Below are 21,401 nucleotides of genomic sequence, written 5' to 3' on the forward strand. Positions count from 1 at the left end.
TCCAGGACCTTTCTAGTACTTTTTTATTTGGATTCAATAATACAGACATTTTAGTCACTGTCACAAAATAAAACAGAAAAATGGCCACATCCCAGAGAGTGAAAAGGATATTCTGCCAAATATCATAATGTCATTGAAACTACTATAAAGCCTTTAAATATTTATCAGGGTCTTTATTTACTGTTTGAATAGCTATTGCACAACTGGTTCCTGTTGACTGCCATTGTTACAAGTTTTTACATGCCTCAACAACTAATCGTCACGGACCAACGTGATTCAAAGCAAGGAGAGGTAGCCTAGATTACAAAATGTGTACTGAAAGTTAGACATCTTGATGCACATGGAATTAAGTGTTTATGGGACCTGCTGAAGCAACAGAATTTGGTGACACATAATCTATACTGGATTTCCAGTTTTCCAAAAAGCAGTTAATGGTAGTCATAATCTACCTTTCTGTCTCTCCAATAATTACTTCACTCATTGTTCCAAAAGCAGACATAATGTTCTCCTATAATATTTTTCCCAGTCAGATGGATATCACCCCTCTGAAAAGCATGCTATCTCAGCCCTTCCTTTTTAAAATTTCTTTTGCAGGTGAGGCTTTGAAGTAGGGGACAAGTAGCTTGCTTTGCATGGATCCCCACTGTTGTTAACTACATACAATGTCCTAGGAAAAACTTCACAGTATGGAATCATGTCAAAAGCTTTCAAAGCTCAGGACTCTTTCTGTGCATGGAAATGATGCAAACTTTATGTTAAGTTGTACAAGAGAAATATTTTGAGAGTAAAATTTAGTTCACTAGATATTTTCAAAGAAGTGCAGAAACTTTAATTTATATCCAACACTGACTAAGACAAAGATTCATGCCTTATCTTTTCTAAAGCAATATGATACAGCAGCACACTTTTCTTAATGACTGTGGTCAGGTAAATCTTGGGCAGAGTTGTGATACTCTGTTTTACCACAATCTCCAATTCAAATCACTTTTTGCAGTGTAATCAATGGCTTTCATACAATTCACTGGCAATGTTGTGGAAAATGGCAGGAGATCCTGCAACAGGTCAACTATTACACAGTCCTCTGCTATAACTCACATAGCTGGAGTAAATTCAGCCTTTTCAAGTCTGCTACCTTTTACACAACCAAAACTTCTTATTCGTGTCTAAAAATAAAGCTTATAAATCCAGATATTACTACAGCTTTAGTTACTGCATTGTTGTGATATTAATTAAATTATTGGCAAGATATTGATATGGCACATTGTTTACCATAGCAATTTTTCATCCAAAGCATTCAGTCTGCAGTTTTACAGTCTCAAAAATTACAGAATTCCTTGCTATTCAGATGAGCTCATTCTTGCTTTAATAGACCAGAGGATATTAGTTAAGGACTGGAATTGATTAGGGCACTGAAGAGCCTGATTTTGTCTTTCTTAATCTATAGCACTTCCTACAAATTCAGTCAAAGCCCCAAACTTTGAAGAACTACACTGTCAAAAAGAAATTAGAATGAAATGAGGATATCTTATGACCTTGCCACAGGGTCCGAAATCAAACAATCAATCAATCAATCAATCAGTCTTTGAAAACTAAAATAAAAAATAACATTTGGCTTTCAGAAAGTGTCTAAAATTTTAGGGGCAGTTGACAGGAAAGTCATCTTTCTTCATTTAAATAAGAAGAGTAAATTAACTAATTCATGTGATTAAAAAAGAAAAAATCCTGCAGAGTAGAAGAAAGGGACTGATAAACAGCTGAAGGAAAGGCATCCAACATCAAGATTATTCCCCTAGGTAATACTGATATTAGAAACCACCTTGACAGGCTGAAATACTTTTGGCAAACTTTGTGAAAGAGAATTCAGAGATTCAAGTTCAGATAAAGCAATGACTGGCTTCCATATATATTTAGAAAAATATTGTGAACTAGTGTCCTCAAAATCACTGCAGGAAAAGGTGTTTGGAAAATTATTTCCCTGATCTAGTCTTATGTCTTAAATTACTGCAGTTTCTCTGAGCGTATTTTCTTCTATATGCTTATTTTGGAGTGCTCACCCAGAGCGAGACTTTTCTTATTTCAATTTAGTGACCACTACAGGAATGACACCATCTGAAAAAAAGAAATCATAGCAGTAATATCTAGTTCTAATAACAGTCCCAAGGAAGCTGGACATCCGGAAATGGGGAACACTGCTAGCTGGACATTGAGACATAGCTGCTATGGCCTGAAACAGCAGTTAGAGCAGACTCCCTTCCCTTGGCAAAAATGTGTTAGTGCTTAAAACATCTGCCAGAAGATTTACATTTCCTCTTAGATGGCTGGATCTGAAAGGAATGAGATTCTGTTCCCCTCAGATGAGCAGAAAGATGGACTCCCAGGAGACAGCCATACTCCGATTCCTATGTTGGCTCCAAATATGAAAATGTTGGACAAAATTGATAAAGGTTTCCTGATCAAAGATCCCCTGAACAAGAATGGAGTCCACATACAGCTCTGAATTCATGTCTGTTTATAAGAAGAGCAGTATCTTTTCCATGACCTTTGACAACCCAAGCAAGCTCCAGCTGACTGCTGCCAAGTCGTGATCAGAGCACACTGAAGCTGTCCCAAAGCAACTGAGAGAGGTACATTGTCATGGGAAAATGATCACAGTCCATTTGTCACTGTCAACAATGTGTGTGGGACTGTCCTTTGATGGAGAAAAATTACAATGTTGAAATATGGAAGAAGCCTTAGAAGTCATGTAAGAAATGCTAAGAAGCTGAAGAGATGATTCTTTTGTTAATGGACAAGAGAGGCCAGAAATTAGAAGCGGTTGCCTTGGCTTTTAGTGTCATTTTGGGTATTAGAAAGAAAAAACAAACCTTCTGTCCTTGGCTGTTTGGAAATACATCCCAGGAGGGTAAGATCCTCTGAAAGGGAACTGAAGAGTGTTAGACTGACTGTTGGATTTCAGAAACTGATCCACGGTTTATGTCACTACATAATGTCTTGCCAGAAGGAAGGAACTTCAGCCAACCACCTTTGGAAAGAACCAGCATTGTGTCCCAGTGGGCTGCTAATTACTGTTTTTTGTAGGCTCTGGTTATACTGATGTTGGGCTGAAGTGGCAGAGGGGTGAAATATGACTGAGCTCTGGCTTGACTTCCTGCTGCAGTTTGCTTCAAAGCCAGTTCTAGTGGCAAAACGCTAAAAAGAAGATGAGGAATGAACAGACAATTTCTAAAATAAATGATTGCAAACTCTATTTTTTGATAGGAAATGAATTATACAATTTTTTTTGTTTGTTTTGTTTTTTTTAGAGACACCCTTAGTACTTCAGTACTTAGCAAGTACCTTAGAATCATGACTAGAGATACAGATGCTCCTATTCTATTCTTTGCTTTGCTCAAGGGGTTTTAGGTTCAGTTAGCTGTATGAACACAGACTTGTTTTCAACAATCCTATTTAATCCTTGCTTCCCAGGCTTCATCTTTTGAATTAATTTTGAGATGTCATCTTTCATATTATACTTGGAGAACTTAGTGAGAATACAAATGCCTGAAATTAAATAAATATTGGGGAAACTGGGACACAAACTTCTGGAACTTGACAATTCAGCAATTTAATAAGCCACTTCTTAACATATAACTTTGCATTTCCTCTGTCCTAAATATATGTTCCCCGAGGGAGGGGTGATACTTTTGTACTAACACCAGTATAGTGATCTTATGTGAAGTGTTTACGTGCTAATTTAAAAGTCAATAATAATATATTTCATGTAACAATGCCTCTGTGATTTAAGTACCTGTTCTTCCATGGGACTGCTGACACCAAACACGAAAATCAAAGGTGAAAATACTATGTAAATTCCATCCTTGGCCGCATTCAAGCATCTCTCAGAAACCTCAGTGAGCCAAACTGACTACAGACATATGCTCTAGCAACAAATTTAATCAACTTACATGGAGGATCATTTACATTTGATGATATCTCTCAACTACAGTTGCATTGCTCCTAAGACAGGAAAATAATGCCAAAACTCCTAGTAGGTTCAGAAACTTATTCAGTGATTTTTTAATAAAAGAGCTAGTGGATGTATGGAAGGGCAATAACAGCTAAAGAACTGCAGGTGACATTTTTGTGTAGATATAGATGGCTTGGCTGCTATTCAAGTGACCTAATTTTGGGAGTCCTTTAGGTGGAAACTAGACTTGTGATGTTCTCTACCAAAACTCAGGATGCAATATAAGTAAGTACTGAGCAAAGCAATAAACTGATTAAAGGAATAATGTGCTTACTGGCATTATGTTATTATTAGCTTTGGCAACTATCAAATACTGGCCAAATATAAAAATGTTTCAGATTCAAGCCCATTGCTTTTGACCTTGTAATAAATAAAAGCCTTCCAAAAAGTAAGCTAGACTAAAATATTAAATCCTGGCTCCAAAGGAGAAAGACAACACATAACAAAGTGATTCTGTAAGCACAAATCTCCCTGAAAACCTTGGCTGAAAATATAGCACATGAACAATACCCTGGCTCATGACTGTGGAAAAAACTGTTCTCAGTTTAAAATGTTTGTCATCAATGTAATCCCATCTTTAATTATAATTAATGTCAGGGGCTTTTTATGTGCTGGAATGGTAATATGTTGCCAAGAGTTCAGCTTTTAGGAAGGCACACATTTCCGAATTACAGTGGAGATTGATCTTAAAATGGAACAAATAGTAATGTATAAAGCTGTCAGGGATACAATGAACTGAAGACATTACAGTAGCAATAACTTAAAGTACTGACAGCCTGGAAATATTCTGAGTGACTTTTAGAAAGATACCTTTTTTCCCTCTTTTATTACTGATTTTTTTTTTTTCAACTTCAGCCAAAATAATTAAAATATTGTTTAGATTTGTAGCTAGTGCAGTTTAGTTTGGCAGTAACTGTATGGCCAAAAAGTTCAGCTTAATCTTAGTCTAACCAGTTTACACCAATGTATTAGCACTTGTTACTCTTCCCATGTGAAATCAGCAGCTGGGCTGCTTGACCAGTTGCTAAAAGAAACTGGCCAGCATTACCTTACGACCTCTTAGAATCAAAATGCAGCTGACGTTGAAGCCCAGGCACAAAAAATGATCTAAGACCCACAGGTCCAGTTAGTTGCCACTGTTTGCCTCCATATTTTCTCATTTGGTGACAGCTATTCACATGGATTATTGAATGGCTGTGTTCACAGTTGAGAAGCAGACAGAAAATTGCAAGCAGAGATTCCCTTTGAAGTTTTTTCAACAGCAGTGACCATTGAGGAACATTTAGAATCATAGAATCATTTTGGTTGGGGGAGACTCTTAAGATCACTGAGTCCAACCATAACGTAAATCTAGCACTAAACCATGTCCTTAAGTACCTCATCTACACATCTTTTAAACACCTCCAGGGATGGTGACTGCACCATTTCCCTTGGCAGCCTGTTCCAAGGCCTGACAACCCTTTCTGGGAAGATATTTTCCCTAATATCCAATCTGAACCTCCCCTGGCACAACTCGAGGCCATTTCCTCTCATCCATTTGCTCCAATAATATGCAATGCAGTGGTGACTGCACCGCCTTGGGCCTCTCCATTTGGTCTAGGGCTGTGTCTGCTCACACTGAGTGTGCCACAGCGCATCAGTTCAAGTTGATGATCAACAACTTTGAGAGTGTCCCTGTGCTTGGGCTGCAGCCTGTTTTAGTATGCCTGGAAATCTAGCCTTTGCTATATTACAGTCTCAGATCCAGACAATTATGCAAGCGAACTGTGTATATTTACGCAGTGGTTAGAGAGATTCTTATGTGTTATGAAGTTGCCACATCTAGCTAAGACCAAGTGACTGGGAATTTTAAAGTCATTACTGGTGTTGGGGTCAACTTTGCTGTTTTATATATCTGTGACACAAAATACTACAGTAAATGAGAAATAAATAGTATTTCTTCATAGATAAGTTGCCTTTTAAATCATACTTCCTCAGAAAACCCAAAATATTAGAAAAAGCCCACACAGACTCATGTAACCTAGGATGGCAAGAGAGCACTTTGACAAACTACTCTTACATAGCTAAACTGCGTGATTGTAGTATGATGTTTAATCAATTTTAGCACAAATAACAGTGAAGAAGCAGTGACACTGCCTGTAAGATATATGTGTCTACAGCAGCAGCCAGTGACAAATGCTTGAAGTCATCTGCATACACAGCTTTTGCCAACAATCTGGATGTTAGTGTGCTGAAACTCACATAGTTGCAACAGCACTCTGCTATCCATGTCAGCTAGAACAGAAACATAACCATGTGATGCTTTATTTTGTGCTTATATATACTCCAGGGAGCAGCATAATTTATTTCATCCAACTTTATCTGTCTAAAGTGTGGGTATTTACTTGAAGGAATTGCTTTAACCTTTTATATCCATTGCAGTTTTCACAGATTTCTACTGCAAGACAGTATGAATGAGCTGCTTGTCTTGTCTTTGGGTAAGGAGGAAGGCTACAAACTGGCTTAGATTAGACGTCTAACTAAAGTTAGGAGAAATTAGTAGCATTTTGTAGGCTAAATGTGTTATTTGCTCATGTAGATGTCTCTGAGGTTAAATATGACCTTGTTGGGCTTTTTTGGTGTTTGTTGGTGGTGGTGGTGGTGTTTTACTAAGATACTACATGGCAATGGGAACTGCACAAAGCAGAGAACTAAACCTCAAACCATTTCACTTCAAGGAATTATTCTCATTAAAACAAAGCCAGAACTTAAAGCTAAAAGATCTTCAAAAATGCAGTGTCTTTCTTTATTATCCTTTGGACAGCAGAATAATCAGCAGAAGTAAATATGCCATCTTCATGCTGCATTTGGGGAAACTGAGAAAAACAGAGTTTCACAAAAATGGTCCCTGATTTAGACAGACTTCTAGTCAAAAATCTGTTCAGCTCCAGTTGATATGGTAGATTCTCACTAATTATGAAAAATAAGAGCAAAGTCTTAAAAAACAAAAAGGGTGCTTTTGAATAAAATGAATTACCCAAGGTCACTTACAAAGTCAGCAACTGATTTGAGAACAGAAACTTGATACTGTCTTCCTTCTTCACTTGAGCACATAAGACTAAATGAACAAGCCATTAAAAAATATAGCAGGAGACATGAATTTCATTGATAAGAAACTTCCAAAGTATTTTTTAAATATGAATAAATAAGCATACATGTAACTAAGTACTAATACACGTAAGGTTTATATGCCCTTCACATAAACTTTAACGTATAGTTCCCACAGGATTCTGAGGTTCACTTTTTAAGCAGTACAAAAGATATAGAATAAAAACTACAGTGGAAATGACATGACTGTAAATTGATGTGCGCGTCTCAGGAGCCATTTCTGTTTTCACTGGTTCCTGGTATGTGCTCAGCAGCTCGCAGGCACACTCAGCAAGACTGGAACTTGGGAGTAACGAGAAGCTACAATCTCTGTAAATATTGGTTAGAAAAGAAATTCTAGGGCTTTTGATGAGATGAGAACAACTGAAAAAATCCACAACACTTGAGAATTTACTTGAAAGTGTAAAGTATTACTTAGCTAAACTGGAATTTGCATTTTTACCTGTAACAAAGATTTATGAGATGGATTGCTGTTGACTATGCCATTGTATTTGCAAAGTAATGTTGTAATATGGGAATTTACTATTACCTGATTATATTTTTTGAATCACAATGTTGAATCTGCCACCCTTGGTGACCAAAAGTTGCAGCCATTGCCTATTCTGTTGACAAAGATTTTGCCTTTTAAATTTTTTTTTCAAGATGTCCTGGAAATTTGTCTTAGTATCAGGAGTGTTTCAGCAAGGACATGAATGAATAATTTTGATAACTTTGATAATGGATGTCTTTTAAGCATCTAAATCCAGTCATTCTGTAATTTAAAAACATGTACATCTACAGTGTTACATGCCACTCAGCATACCAGCAATGACTGAGATCAATGGTAGAAAAAAACCCTGTGTTTCCAAGTTAGTCATGTAAACAGTTTTAACTGCAAAATTTCTGTCCCAGAAAATGAAGTGCAGTATCATGAGGACTGCTTGTAGATTATATCTAATCATCCTAAACTGAAGCTGAGGATAAAGATGTCTTCTTCATAGACATCAACAGACAAAGCTGACATGAGGTTCCTAGCCCTTCACAAACCTCTTTACCTGGGAACAATGAGGAAACTACAAAATTTCAGAATGCAGTCACAAAAAGCTTTCCAAACATTTTGCAATATCATCCCCACAAGGAATTTTGCCCATGGGCAAAAAGAGCTATAGAAGATGAACTCAGACCACAGTTTAAAAGAGGAAAAATAATTAATTAATTTTAACTTACATATGAGACTATTGTTGTCATCAACATATGCACATATAATTTCACTACAATATTTTTTGATGTTGTATGTTGACTATACTATATTATACTATACTATACTATACTATACTATACTATACTATACTATACTATACTATACTATACTATACAGTTGAGTATACTCCAGCCCTTGGATCTTGTTTCTTAAAACATTCTATACGCTGAATGGTCTTTACGTCACTTGTCTAACATTTTACAAACTGTTAAGTGATCCTTAAATACTCTTTAGCCTTATTTTTCCTAATCATCACTGCATCTGTGGGGATGCCATTCCCCAAAATGAATCTAGGAATTCATAGCACTTGAGTGAGCATCTTTTAAAGAAAGACAAAAAGAGGTCTTCTCTTCACTGCCCCCAAGTAGCATTGTAGCCATCTTTATCAAGCAGAGAATGCCAACAACTTTTGCACATGGACAGGAAGTAATTTAGCATTACATCATAAGCCTGAAACATTTCTGTGTTCTCTCTTTGGAACTGCTTCTCTTTGGAATGGCTTACTGATGAATCAAACAATACATTATATGTTCAATGGGTGTACTTTGGCTTACACAAAACTACACACATACAACTGTCCTACCCAACACAGAGTTTAAACTTAGTTTTTGTTTGTTTGTTTGTTTTTTCTCTGTACAGCAATTATTTCATTAATCATATCATGTTCCTTGTAATCACATTTTCATCAATACCTTTCTTACCATTTCTAATCTACTGGGAACACATTTAGCTATGCAGGTGACTCACCTAAACCAGGCATTTGTGAAAATAAGAACAAGTGTACATATAACTAGAGAGACAAAGTGCATAAACTGCTATGAAGCCAGCCTCATTTTGCATATTCCATTTGATCTCTCATCAGGTTGTATAAATATGAAGCAACCCAGAATATAATTAAAGCAGGCTAGGCTGAATCCCTGTAAAAGGTCATGTTAAACAAAATTTTATCTATTACAACTACTGACCTGCTACACCAAGACCTTGTGAAAGAGCATAAAAACAACAGACTGTCATGCAAGGAGATTCATCTCTCTTTCTTACAACTGTTGAATATTTCTGGTAGTTCTTGAAAATTATTCATGCAGGTGTTTGTCAAAATTAATTTAACTTAGTGAGGACAAGCACAGCCTTCCTGCAGCATCAGACAAGTAGCTTCAGTTGAAGTTCCAAGATTATTCTTTCAAATAGAAAAAAAAAAACTTTCAGCTTCTTAAAGTCATGTTAACTCTCGTGTTCAGAGGTCCTTGAATCTCAGAATGATCTGAATTACATCTTGGAACTGAAAGTGGTTCCTAGCTTTATGAACAATGCATGTTTTAGCAAGAAATTAATCTTATCATGTTGTCAACATTTCCTGCTTTTCTTTCCTTCACAGTTTTCTTTCATTGCAACATAACACCACTGAGGGCAGAGGTCATTTTCTTCTCTACTCTGGCCATTCAATTAGTAGCAAAAGATAAGTATTACATAAAGGAAGGGAAGCTGCTGACAGGCCTTGGAAAATTCTGTTTCATTGGCAAGGAGTTTCTTCACTCAACCTACCTTTTCTTGATTCTGGCAGAGGAGACAGTCGCATTCAAAGCAATACTGGCGCATCAGTTGCTTTTGGCGTTCGCTGGTGGGCATCAGTGATTCAGTATAACTGATGGTGAGCTGTGAGCAGCACATACAAAACCAGAGTTGGTATATTATACAAAAATTCCATATTTGTTGTAGGTATAGCTAAAATAATATTTTTTGATACAACTTTCTTTTCAAGTATAAAATAAAATGTTATCTTAACAGATGATTTCCTAGAAGAAATTGATAACTTTTAAAGGGTGAGAAAAAAGGCCAAAACTAATTTCCATGGAAAAACACTTTTTCAGATTTCCAGATAAATATTGCTTGAAATTCTAAATCCCCCAAATTATCACTATTTCAACTTTTCATCCTAATTTGAAAAAAAAAAAAAGAAAAACAATGACAGAGAAATTAGAAGGAAATAAGAAACGAAGGTCAGTATCTGAATTCCCTGTGTATTAGATGCCATTTTCTATCTAATTCCAAAGCTTAAACATGTATTTAGCACTGGTGTTATACAACATCAAAATATCTCAAAAGATCTTGTCTTGGGGAAGATCCTACTTTCTTGCAAACCTATGTTTGAGCCTGAGGAAAGCTCCTCTTATGTCATATGCATCTTCAGTATGTCTGTGATGTTTCCTTAGTGACTAAGGAAGCACAAAAGTATTGCAGTCAAAGTTGTTGAAATTATTTACAAGAAAATTTATTAAAATGATAAAAGAAAATTATTACATTTGTGTCGTTTTCAACTCCTCATGCTGCACAGAGTGAATTCTAATGAACTACAGAGAATTCTGTAGTTTGTTCACTTCAACACCTGCCAGAAGGAATTTTACAGGGCTAATCATTTGCATGGAGTTCTTAAAATGTTTAAAGTGTGCAGGCACAAACTAATGATAAGGGAAAGAATATAACAAAATAACAGCCCTGTTCAGACCAGCATTCAGTCATACACGCTATTGAGACTTCACTATATGCCCAGCACACTTTGAAACACTCCAGAGGGGTCAGAGCTAAAAAATCGCAGGTCACATTATTTTATCCTGAACCTAGACACTTCAGCTAATTGGGAGAATTTTCACATGGTTCTCAGCTAAATCATAAGAATCCACTCAAAGAAATTACAGGAAAACCCGACCAATTTGTAGTAATGACTATAAAATCCATTGTCAGACCCTGCATTTAGCAAATTAGTGAGCATTCTAATTAAATGAGCAATTAACAAGCAACTAAACCAATGCCTGCATTTTTTCATTTATTATTACAGCATAATTTGATTACATATTGAAGGAGGACTGTATTAAAAGAAAATTACTGAGATGGCAAAGTCAAGCATTTAAAATTATCATAGTCAGAAAGCCTGAAAAAAAATAAATGGGCTCATAATTGAAGATTAATAGTATAATTAACAAAAAAGACAAAGTTCCACAGATAATCAAAAGTCAAAAAGTGTGAGAACTTTTTTAGGTTTTGCATTCTGTATAATGTTGTTCTGTCCCAGCTTGTGCATGTCTGAGCCAAGAGGGGATTAGTTTCACCAGTGTTGATTTACAGAACAGTCTCTACTAATCATTTACACAGGAGCTGTAGGCTTCCTTCACAGTTTTCTGCAGTGAATGGATGGAAAGTGTTTTCTCTATTTCTTTTCCACTCTTCTCTCCTAATCTTTGTCTCTTCTGCCCCATTGTCTCCAATCTGTCCCTCTAGTAATTCTGTCTTTGCCTCTGGACATGAGTATCATCTTCCAGTCTTATTCTCCACACCTGGTCATCTAAACCTGGTTTCCCGCCCTCAGTTCTAGCTCCTTACGTGGACATTCTTGGTACAATGGGCTGACTTCACCATCTTGCCAGTCCCAGGTCTGCCCTTCTGCCTCCCCTGCATGCCTCATCTTACACCTTTTCCCCATATTTGATCACCAACACTCTTACTCTCCCGAGCTAACAGTTCTTGTCGCCCTGCTCTGGTTTCTCTATCATCTTCAGTGACCCCACCAACTTTGTCCTCATTCCTTTCCCCAGCTGGTCCTACTCTGGTGTGGCAAGAAAGACCTGTCTCCCTTCCTTCCCACAAAGCACTTTCCAGGTGAGCTGTACTCCTGACTTCTTCCATTCCAAGTCCAGTTTCCCTCTCCCATCACAAGTCTCTGATCTTCGTGTCTCCTTGCAACTTGCAAGTGTTTTCTGTCAAAATCATTTCACACGCTGGCTTGTTCCCTGCCTCTTATCCTCTGCAGAAATATCACTGGTTCTGACCCATATCCTACTGGGCTATGGGTTCAGGTGGCATCCAGCAGTACAAGGGATTTAATCAAGTCCAGGCACAGTGAAACACAGTAGGAATCTTCTGTGAAAAATAATTCACGTGAGATTAGTCTATTCTTTGCCAAAATACTTATGACGATGGTTTCAACCTTATCATTTCTGTTGAATCCATCATTAGGCAGGATTCACTTCTTATACAGCAAAACAAACCCATAGCCAACATCAAACATGCTTTATCTATCTTCAGCCTACAGGCTACATCATCTCTTTCTCTCTTTTTTTTCTTTTTTTTTGGCACTCATCTTGCAGAAACCTTGGAAGTAGGAACAAGTTTGAAAGCAGTAATTTCTTTTTCAGGGGTTAGCAAACAGTTGTGGATATGAACAGTCACGTAACAACCTGCTCCCTGTTAGGGCATATGAATGGCAGAAGGAGGAGGACAAGAGGCTTCATCACACTGATACCTCCTTTTAGCATTTTAACAACTTAGGGTTTCTCTTGCTGTCAAAGGCCCGAGTCCAAATTCCACATCCTGCCAGCAGAAAACCGTAAGTGAAAAAATGTTTGTAGCTGGCAGACTGAGTGGGAAAATGTAATTAGAATATTTAGAAATATGACCAACCTAACGGTGACTAAGTCTATACTAATCATTTAATCGTTTAAACATAAAAATTATGTAGTCAAGTCTCTCTTCTACACTTGTTTTAATTTTGGATCCCTTCATTAGATGCAAGGCTCATTTAACTTGTACATATTTAGGAAATATGCCCATTTATCAAAGGTTGTCTTAATGGTATTTGCATGTGGGATGTATGGTACTAATTAAAACATTATTTCAGCTGACCAAAGCTTGCCTCTTTATTGCATCGTTTATAAAGAATGCAGTAAATCTTTTCCCCCAAACTTCAGAATATATATGAAATAACATTTATGAAGGCAGGGAGTTATTTAACAGCCATGAGACTTATTGACTTTCAAGACTTTCTCCATAGAAATGCAGCACTCTCTGAGCCCTGTGTTTCACTCCAACACAGAAATTCTTTAACTGTGGGTATGATGGTTAGTTTCTCACGTCCCTCATCGGCCAAATGAGGTGGACACAACTTTCCAGCACTGCCATGCTGCAGTGGAGTTAATTTATAGCTTTTATAACAGGCTATAAGCTACAAAATTTCTAGACAGAGAACACTGTAGAAATTTAAAATCAAGTATTTTAATGCAAATGGCAGGGAAAAAAAAAAGTGAGTCGTCTTGTTTTTGCAATCATGGCTCTCAGGATCTTAGGAAGGGCTATGTACAAAAATCTGTTCCTGAGACAGAGTTATATAAGTGAACAGGCTGTGCTCTTTCTATTTTGGCATATGTGACCAAAATATCTTCTACCTCAAGGAAAAAAATGGATTTTAAAAAAATGTAATGTGACAAAATGTAATCTGTCAAACAGAGATATAAAACTTCTCCTAGAACTATAATAAGAAAAATATTACATATCCTGAATGAAATCTATCACATAGATTTCATTGCTGGTCATCTGAAATGGTTGTTTGTATTTAATATTGTATTTAGCTGATGAGGGGCCACACACTTATTTTGGAACAGAACTGAGCTTCAGGTCATGCATCCTGTGTCTCGGCGGGAATAATTGATTTGAGCTATGCACTGAACTAAACACAGCTATACAGCTTCTGATTGGAAAAATAGGCAAAATGAGCTCATGTCTGCCTGCAAAACACCAGGTTGACACAGTAATTAACAAAATGGCAATTGACATTACAGCACACATCTTGATGTTGTTTTAAGTGGTTACCTTAAGGGTAGGGAAATGATGAAGACCTCTTCAGAACAGGATGTTTGTCTTTGTGAGAAAGTAAATTAGCTGATAGGTTACCTTATCACTGAAGGAGCCCTGGTGATCTCCAAGTGAATAATTTTTTGCTTTCTTATAATCCTTCCCCATATCTTACCTTTCTTTGCAATACCTAAATTTCTTTTTTTTTTTTTGCAAAGAACAAAGTGAAAGAAAAGGAAATCTTTTTATACTGTCAAAGTAACATCACTTAAAGTTACAAAAGCTGTGATAGTCAGCACTACAACTAACATTATCTTGAGGAGCAAAGAGGTGTTATGATTAGTTTTGAGCTGCTGGAAGCAAGTTTCAGAATGTTCTGCAGTCTTTTAAGTAGAGACATATAGAGTGAAATCCCCACAAAAATCTATTATTTCTTTCTTCCTGCTATTAGATTCAGTTATGCTCAAAAACCTAGTATAGAATCTACAGAGACAGCAGACCCTTTCTAGTCACCTCAACTCCCAATCTATGCATGGAGATCAACAGTTGCTTCTGAGTCTTGTCTTCACTTTTGTCCTCTCCTCTGTTCTCTGTTCCCTGTTCCATTCCCTTTATGCCAGTTGCAGGACAGAAAACACTTACATTTAGTGGTGATCATTACCAGCTGGTCAAGCACTAAAACTTAAGGTATTAGCATAGACCCGTAATGCCTTATATGAATTATAACAGTCAGAGGAAGGATAGGGAAGGAAAAAAAAGGCTAAAAAGCTTGAAGGAAGTTTCTTATCAGAGCCAAATTTTCACCTAAAAATTCTACATTCATTGAAGATTTTAAATGTAATTTAAACAGACAATTAAGTTATATAATGATAGAAAGGAAAGTAGTTATTTGAACATCAACTAAAGCATTCACAGGCAGAAGTCAATGTGAACGCAGTGTGGTTTTGCTAAAATGGTAGTTTTCTGCTCTCAAAGAGCACATAATTCCATACAACCACATTAGTATAAACCCCAAATAATATAGCTAATAGGTTTCTGAAGCGAACTTTAAGGACTAGAGACTTCAACATCTTGCCAACTCTCAGTATTTTATTATGATTCCTGCAATACACTTTGTTTTCTTAAAGCATTAACTTGGAAAACCATGCAATTATCTATGAATCCCCTCTTTCAATGCCTACAAAAACATAACATTCATAACTCATGATTTCTTAATGATTCAGGACTGGCACCACTGTCTTTGCCACAAAGGCCTAGATGGCTAGAATTTTGGCATATGATTTTAGGAGTGGATAGTTTTCCAAATATACAGCACCATCAAATTTAGCAGTTTCATTCTATAAGGATTCAGGCAAACATTTTCTGTCTCAGGAGTCCTTATTTTCTACTGCCTGAGATAGATTTTGGCCTTAGGATTTGAACAAAATTCAAAGCCCAAATCAAAATTCAATTAAAACCCACCAAATGCTGCATGCCTTCTTGCAAAGACATGCAAAGCCAACAAAATATGCCTAAACATGAGACTAAAACTGAACCAAAACAACTTCCATTAGGACAAAAAAACTTTTTGAGGTTCTCACAATCTTGTTTGATTCTTATCAATGACTTGATAAATATAATTGTTGTGTACAGCATGAGCACTCCAAGGCGTGGTTGGGGCGCACATGTTACTCCCAAATAAAACTGGGTCACACTGCAGCAGCTTCATTCAATGTACTGATATCACTTCTTCTGCTTTCCAACCACAATCACGTGTATTGATGCCGTCCTCTTTATACATTAGTGAGATGACCACAATGGCTAGGCACCACAACTCCCCGTGGCTTTGTTCTCCCTATGATTATAGGTGGTTGGCAACTCCTTTACGTGAGTAAGTTGTTGTAGTGTCCTCTGAATAGAATGTACTACAAATGTACAAAAATATTTTTAATTGTCACTGGCCTACTGAACACATCATTTTGCAGCTGCTGATATTTTCTGCACAAGGGTCCAGAAGCCCTATCAAGTTTGTTCCTCTATGGACAGTAAAGCCATAGTCCTACTCTACTGATCTGAGCCCCATTTGTTAAATAGTTTCTCATTTCTAAAAAATCTAAGTGCTTATTTACTTTCTATTAATTATTACATAGATCATCTCATTCTATCTAAATATCATGTAAGTTTTAATAGGATAAGGCAAGTTTTCTACTGCTTATAATTATTTAAGTTTTCTTTTTGACTCTTGACTTGAAACAACTGTCATCTTACTACCTCAGAGCACTTGATTTATTCAGAAAACGTCATCAGATTCCTCCCTAACGTGTATATTCTCTCCCATTAGCTCAGATCACGGCCTCAGTAGTATAAGTAAAAGCTCAGTTCATAACAAGTAATGTAGTTTCATGTACATAGGTGTGTAAATTTAAGGCATGGCTATTAAGAAAACTGAGCTCACCCTGCTGCAGGCAAGCAACAAGGCCATGTGCAAAGAAGTTGTACCAAACCTACCACATAGAACACAAAATGAAAAGCAGTAGCAGGTGTGTAAGAGGAAAAAGTAATTGGGTGTTGAAAATAATATTAAATTGATTACTTGTACATACCCTCATAACAATTTTATTCTCTTTCCTCTTTCCATAGCAGATCTAAACTAACATTCACTTTGTTTCTTTGATTTCTTGCTTATGCCCATTTTCTCCTTAGACAGAGACTTTTATTTCCAGGTAAGTCAAGAGGGCATCTGCTTTAACACAACACATATATATATATATATGTATATAATCTTACATGTTCTTTAACGCAAGTTTTCCTTTCAGTACCAAAACCAGAAGCAACAGTTGCAACAAAGACACAAGAACTTGAGCTCTTAGGAAAATTCTGAGTTTATTTTACTGCCTCATTGGAGGCAAAGTTTTCTAGAAAATATAATATACCCACACAAGGTGCAGTCATTTTAAAGCCTATATTCCCATGACTGCCAAAGTGACTGCAAACACACTGGTCCTAGTTGCCCTGCTTTATAACTTACATTTATTTCCTGATTGCCTTATAAATGATTTGTAACTTACACCATATCTGCTTCACCACTGATTTTAAAGTAGAGACTTCTGTAGATTATGGACCACTAACACCAAGTCTTAAATGTGGGTCGCAGCTGCACAGCTGTAGCACAGTCTGCATGGTGGTCATGCCTGCAAGGGAATTCTATTTCACATCTCACTCCAGAACCACCCAGGGCCACCCGAGGGCCTCTCCCACTCTGTAAAAGCTGCATGTTACAAAGAATTGCTTTATGAAATTTACCTGCAAAGATATATCCAAGTACATCAAAATATCTTCAGAATTTAGAAGTTTAATAATTAACAATAATGCATCCTGAGAAGTCCGCTTAGCAAATCGATGAGATACACCAAAAACTGCAAGGCCTGCAACTGGCATTGGTCAACTGAAAGGGCCCAATTCTTCTTCATAGTGCCTGACCACACATGCACAACCAACGCTTTCAAAGTTGAACGAATTGAGCTACAAAGTTTTGCCTCATCTGCCGTATTCACCTGACTTCTTGCCAACCAACTGCCACTTTTTCAAGCATCTTGATAACTTTTTGCAGGGAAAATGCTTCCACAACCAGCAGGGTGCAGAAAATACTTTCCAAAAGTTCGTCGATTCCTGAAGCACAGATTTTTACCCTACAGGAATAAACAAACTTGTTTCTCGTTGGCCAAACTGTGTTGCTTGCAATGGTTCCTATTTTGATTAATAAAGATGTATTTGAGTCTAGTTACAATGGTTTAAAATTAATGGTCCGAAACCGCAATTACTTTTGCACCAACCTCATAGAATATGTATGTTTGTGATCTTCCCAGAGTTTGAAACACAGGCGCGAATCATGTTTACATTACTTTGAAATGACCAACAGCTAGAACTGCATAGGTCATTGGTGCGTGTAAACTTACATATAAACACACATCTTCTCAGGCTTTACTAAGCAAATTCAATATTGCATTGCTACAAAACACATTTACTTTGAAATGCTTACCTAGCCACAAATTACTATTTTCAAAGTAAAGTAAATGCTGTCATAAAAAAGAAGCTGACAATACCTTAGATCGAATCAGAAATATCTTGGAAGGGATGTTTTAAAGTCTTTTCTAGTGAAAGGGACAAGAAAACAAACCTTGTCTGGCTACTTTCTTTGTCAATGAAAGGTTTACTACAATAGTGTGGTGGCAGACTGACAAATGCTTACTGTTGCAATGCCTTAGTGAAAACTGCATTCCACCCAGAAATATTGTAAGTGTTTCCATCAGGCTAAAGACATTCAAATACAAACAAAATGAAGTGCCCTAAGGAGGAAAGGAGCAACAAGAATTTATCAAGACTGCTAGTGATTTATGAGAAGTAATGATTATGGGGCCCAGGCAGTGTGAAGAGATGATTCGATTTATCATTTCCCCCCTGATAGCTATGTGCTAGAAAGTGGCATCAATATATCATCAAAATATTAAGCTGGTGGCCCTGCAGTCTGGAATTTGTTTAGGGAGATGTCATTGTTGCAGGTGTCTGTGATGGAAGGGAGGACAAGTTAATTACCTCTTCACCTATCTGGATCTCTCGGACGGAGCGAAGTAAAAGCTGGTATCCTTCAAAAACGATCACGCAGTTTGGGTCACAGCTGTGGTTCAGTAAAGACATGCTGTAGAGGGGTGTTAGAGAGGGAGAAAGAAAGAAAGAAAGAACTTTACAGAGAAGCCTCCACTGCCATTCCACTTGAATCATTTAAAAGTAACTAAAACGATTACATCTGAAGTACCAAGCAATTAAGTTACAGAACAAATAAAATCCCTAGTAAATCAGCTGTTCTTGGTTAGGGGAGGAAAATTAATATTTAGAAGATTTATATTCATTGCTAGTAAGAGGCATGCCTGGATCTCTTCATGTGTTTCTGTCTCCTGTGTTCTCAGGGCAGGAGGAAGGTGATGGTCTCCCAGTGACTCTCTGAAAGGCCTGGCTTAGGGGACAGGGTGAAGCAGGCCAGAGGGCAACCTGGAGAGTTCAGAGCAAATGGTTATTTCTGCTGCTTCTGCTCAGTTTCAGGGCACTAACCTTATCAGTTATGCTGACCATCAGTGGAACCAGAGCATAAAGGGGCCAGCAACCAACCTGTGTTTCACAGCAGGTAGAAAATGGAGTATATCATGTCCCAAACCCAAAATACTCAGTGTATCAAGTTGAAAGAAGAGATACAGACATTGCCTCTGTTTCACACATATTTTGGTTCTGCCTCTGTTCTTGTGGCATATGTCAGCTGAAGCAGCACACCTCACTGGGGAGCTGTAGTCACCTCCAAGAGACGCACATGTTAACGGATCTCCTGACACAGATGTGCCCTTCCCTCTTTTTTGAAGAAGACTGTTAAGAACATCAACAAAATCCACTATATGCTTTTGAGCCCCATGTTTCATAAGCTGAGAAACAACTGACTTTGCCAGCCTAACATCAGTGCCATAGCAGACATGGAGCTGATGGTTCTTCTCCTATGGGAATGACCCATTGAAATAATAATTCTGGCATCAACAAGCTGGAAGGAGAATTTTGGCTTATCCAGCTCCTGGCTGCCTTTATTTGCTTTCCTTGTCTGCCTGATTCAGCAACTCAAAATCCTAACTGTTTTTGGCAAAAGAGAGGATGTTGCTGAGGGTCAGAGCCCTACACGGAACCATGTTTATTCAGTTCTTGACTCTTAAAGAAGCTACCAACAGAATCCTGACTCATTTGATATCCCTTCCGACTCACAAAATATCTGTTGTTAATCTCCACATGAACTCAATAATGTTCACTGGGAGAGAGCCCCTGTTTCACTTCATATGAGACCATATATAGGGATGCTGAAGCTATCAAGCCATGCAACAATATACAATCTCTTAATGAGACTAAACAGAGCACTTTTAATCAAATTTCATCTTGTGGAAGCACTAGCAATTTTGATGACAATTTCATTTAGAAGCATATGAATTCATCTGGAAGAGCATTTGCCTATGATTTAACCACAGATTTAAGTTCACAGTTTTCCCAGCTCAGAGTGATTTACTACAGCAAAACTCAAATTGTTCTGAACTGACTGGGGAAAGAGTCTCTTGCATCCCTTGGCACTGCATTATCACAGGACATTGATAGCCACTTTCTTTACAGTCAGGGGATGTTTTCAACCAAAAAGAAAACATTTCACTAACAGTAATGTTCCAAAATAATGTTTCATTTTTTCCCAAGCATCTGTAAGGTTTTGTTTCCATTCCACTACAAAATCAAATGATTATAATGTACTTTTCATAACACTAAATCCCCTGTCCTCCTAACCGCCTTTTCTTTATCTTTACCACAAAGCAGGCCTCAAGATATTAAGTGTCCTCAGTCAGATCATACACGTGTGACGTTAGTAGAAAAAGAAACTACAGTGACAGATCTACTGAGGTGCTGACAACATAGTTCAACTATGAATTAAAAAAAATTGAGATAGTAAAATATGATTTTAAACTACACATAGTAATTTTCCACATTAATAATTACAGGTAACTAACTAAATGAAAGTAAAACCTTCCCTGGTATGTACTTTTTACCTAATAGAAATAATTCAAATATTAACATCCATCTCCCAAGAAGCTTATCTTTCCACCTTACTGGTTTCTTAGTTATGGTAATTTACTAATAAATGTGTTCAATCTTTTTCTTTTAATTGCCAGTTCAGAAGGCTCTTGGCTGCAAAATGTCTATCTCTATTCTAAAGCAATGATGACCACATTCCGTTGACTCGTCCCAAGCACACATTTTTAATGTCAGCATTTATTCTTACTTAGAAAAGACTACAACCACTGTAATGATACAATATAAAGATGTATCCTATTTAAGCTGTTTTAACTCTGTAATCCGGACTATTCAGAACGTTTTCAACTTGAACTTTTTTTTTTTTTATTTTCCTTTAATTCATTTGTATTTCCCAGTTTCTCTTTTGGACATGTTACCTGCTGCTTTGATGGCCCCTAGAGCTACCTAGGAAAAAAGGAAAAAAACCTAACATAGATTTTTCCTGTGAATGAAACAGTGTCCACAGTACCTGGGATACAGGCCAACACCAACATCCTGCATCTCTCCATTACTGATGGTGAAACAGTTACAGGTCACCTGTAAAAACAAGGGAAAAAAATCCAGGATTACCAGAATCATTTGGAAACCCCATACTCAAGTGAAAACCACTTTCAAAATAAAATGAAGGGGCAATTGGTAATTGGATGGGAAACATTCAAGCCCAACACTGGTGCTCTTTCATTTTAGAGCAATCACATCTGGGACACACTCTCCTGTAAAACTGCAGTCAATTAAAAGCAGCAATATTAGTATCCTGAAAAAATGTGG

The 21,401-nt window shown here is 37.2% G+C and overlaps 1 protein-coding gene across 1 annotated transcript in view; it reads right to left on the reverse strand.

The window, feature by feature from the left end:
• The window catches only part of SMYD3 (SET and MYND domain containing 3), a gene marked incomplete at both ends in the record, with an annotated part of 396,188 nt that overhangs the window by 61,954 nt on the left and 312,833 nt on the right, over window positions 1-21,401 (reverse strand). Inside the window, 3 exons of the mRNA XM_080341956.1 lie at window positions 9,936-10,046; window positions 18,585-18,687; window positions 21,103-21,170. Coding sequence (XP_080198082.1) covers window positions 9,936-10,046; window positions 18,585-18,687; window positions 21,103-21,170 — 282 coding nt within the window. The remainder of the gene's footprint in view (window positions 1-9,935; window positions 10,047-18,584; window positions 18,688-21,102; window positions 21,171-21,401) is intronic.

This window comes from Nesoenas mayeri, assembly GCF_963082525.1.
Source record: "Nesoenas mayeri genome assembly, chromosome: 3".
NCBI lineage: Eukaryota > Metazoa > Chordata > Aves > Columbiformes > Columbidae > Nesoenas > Nesoenas mayeri.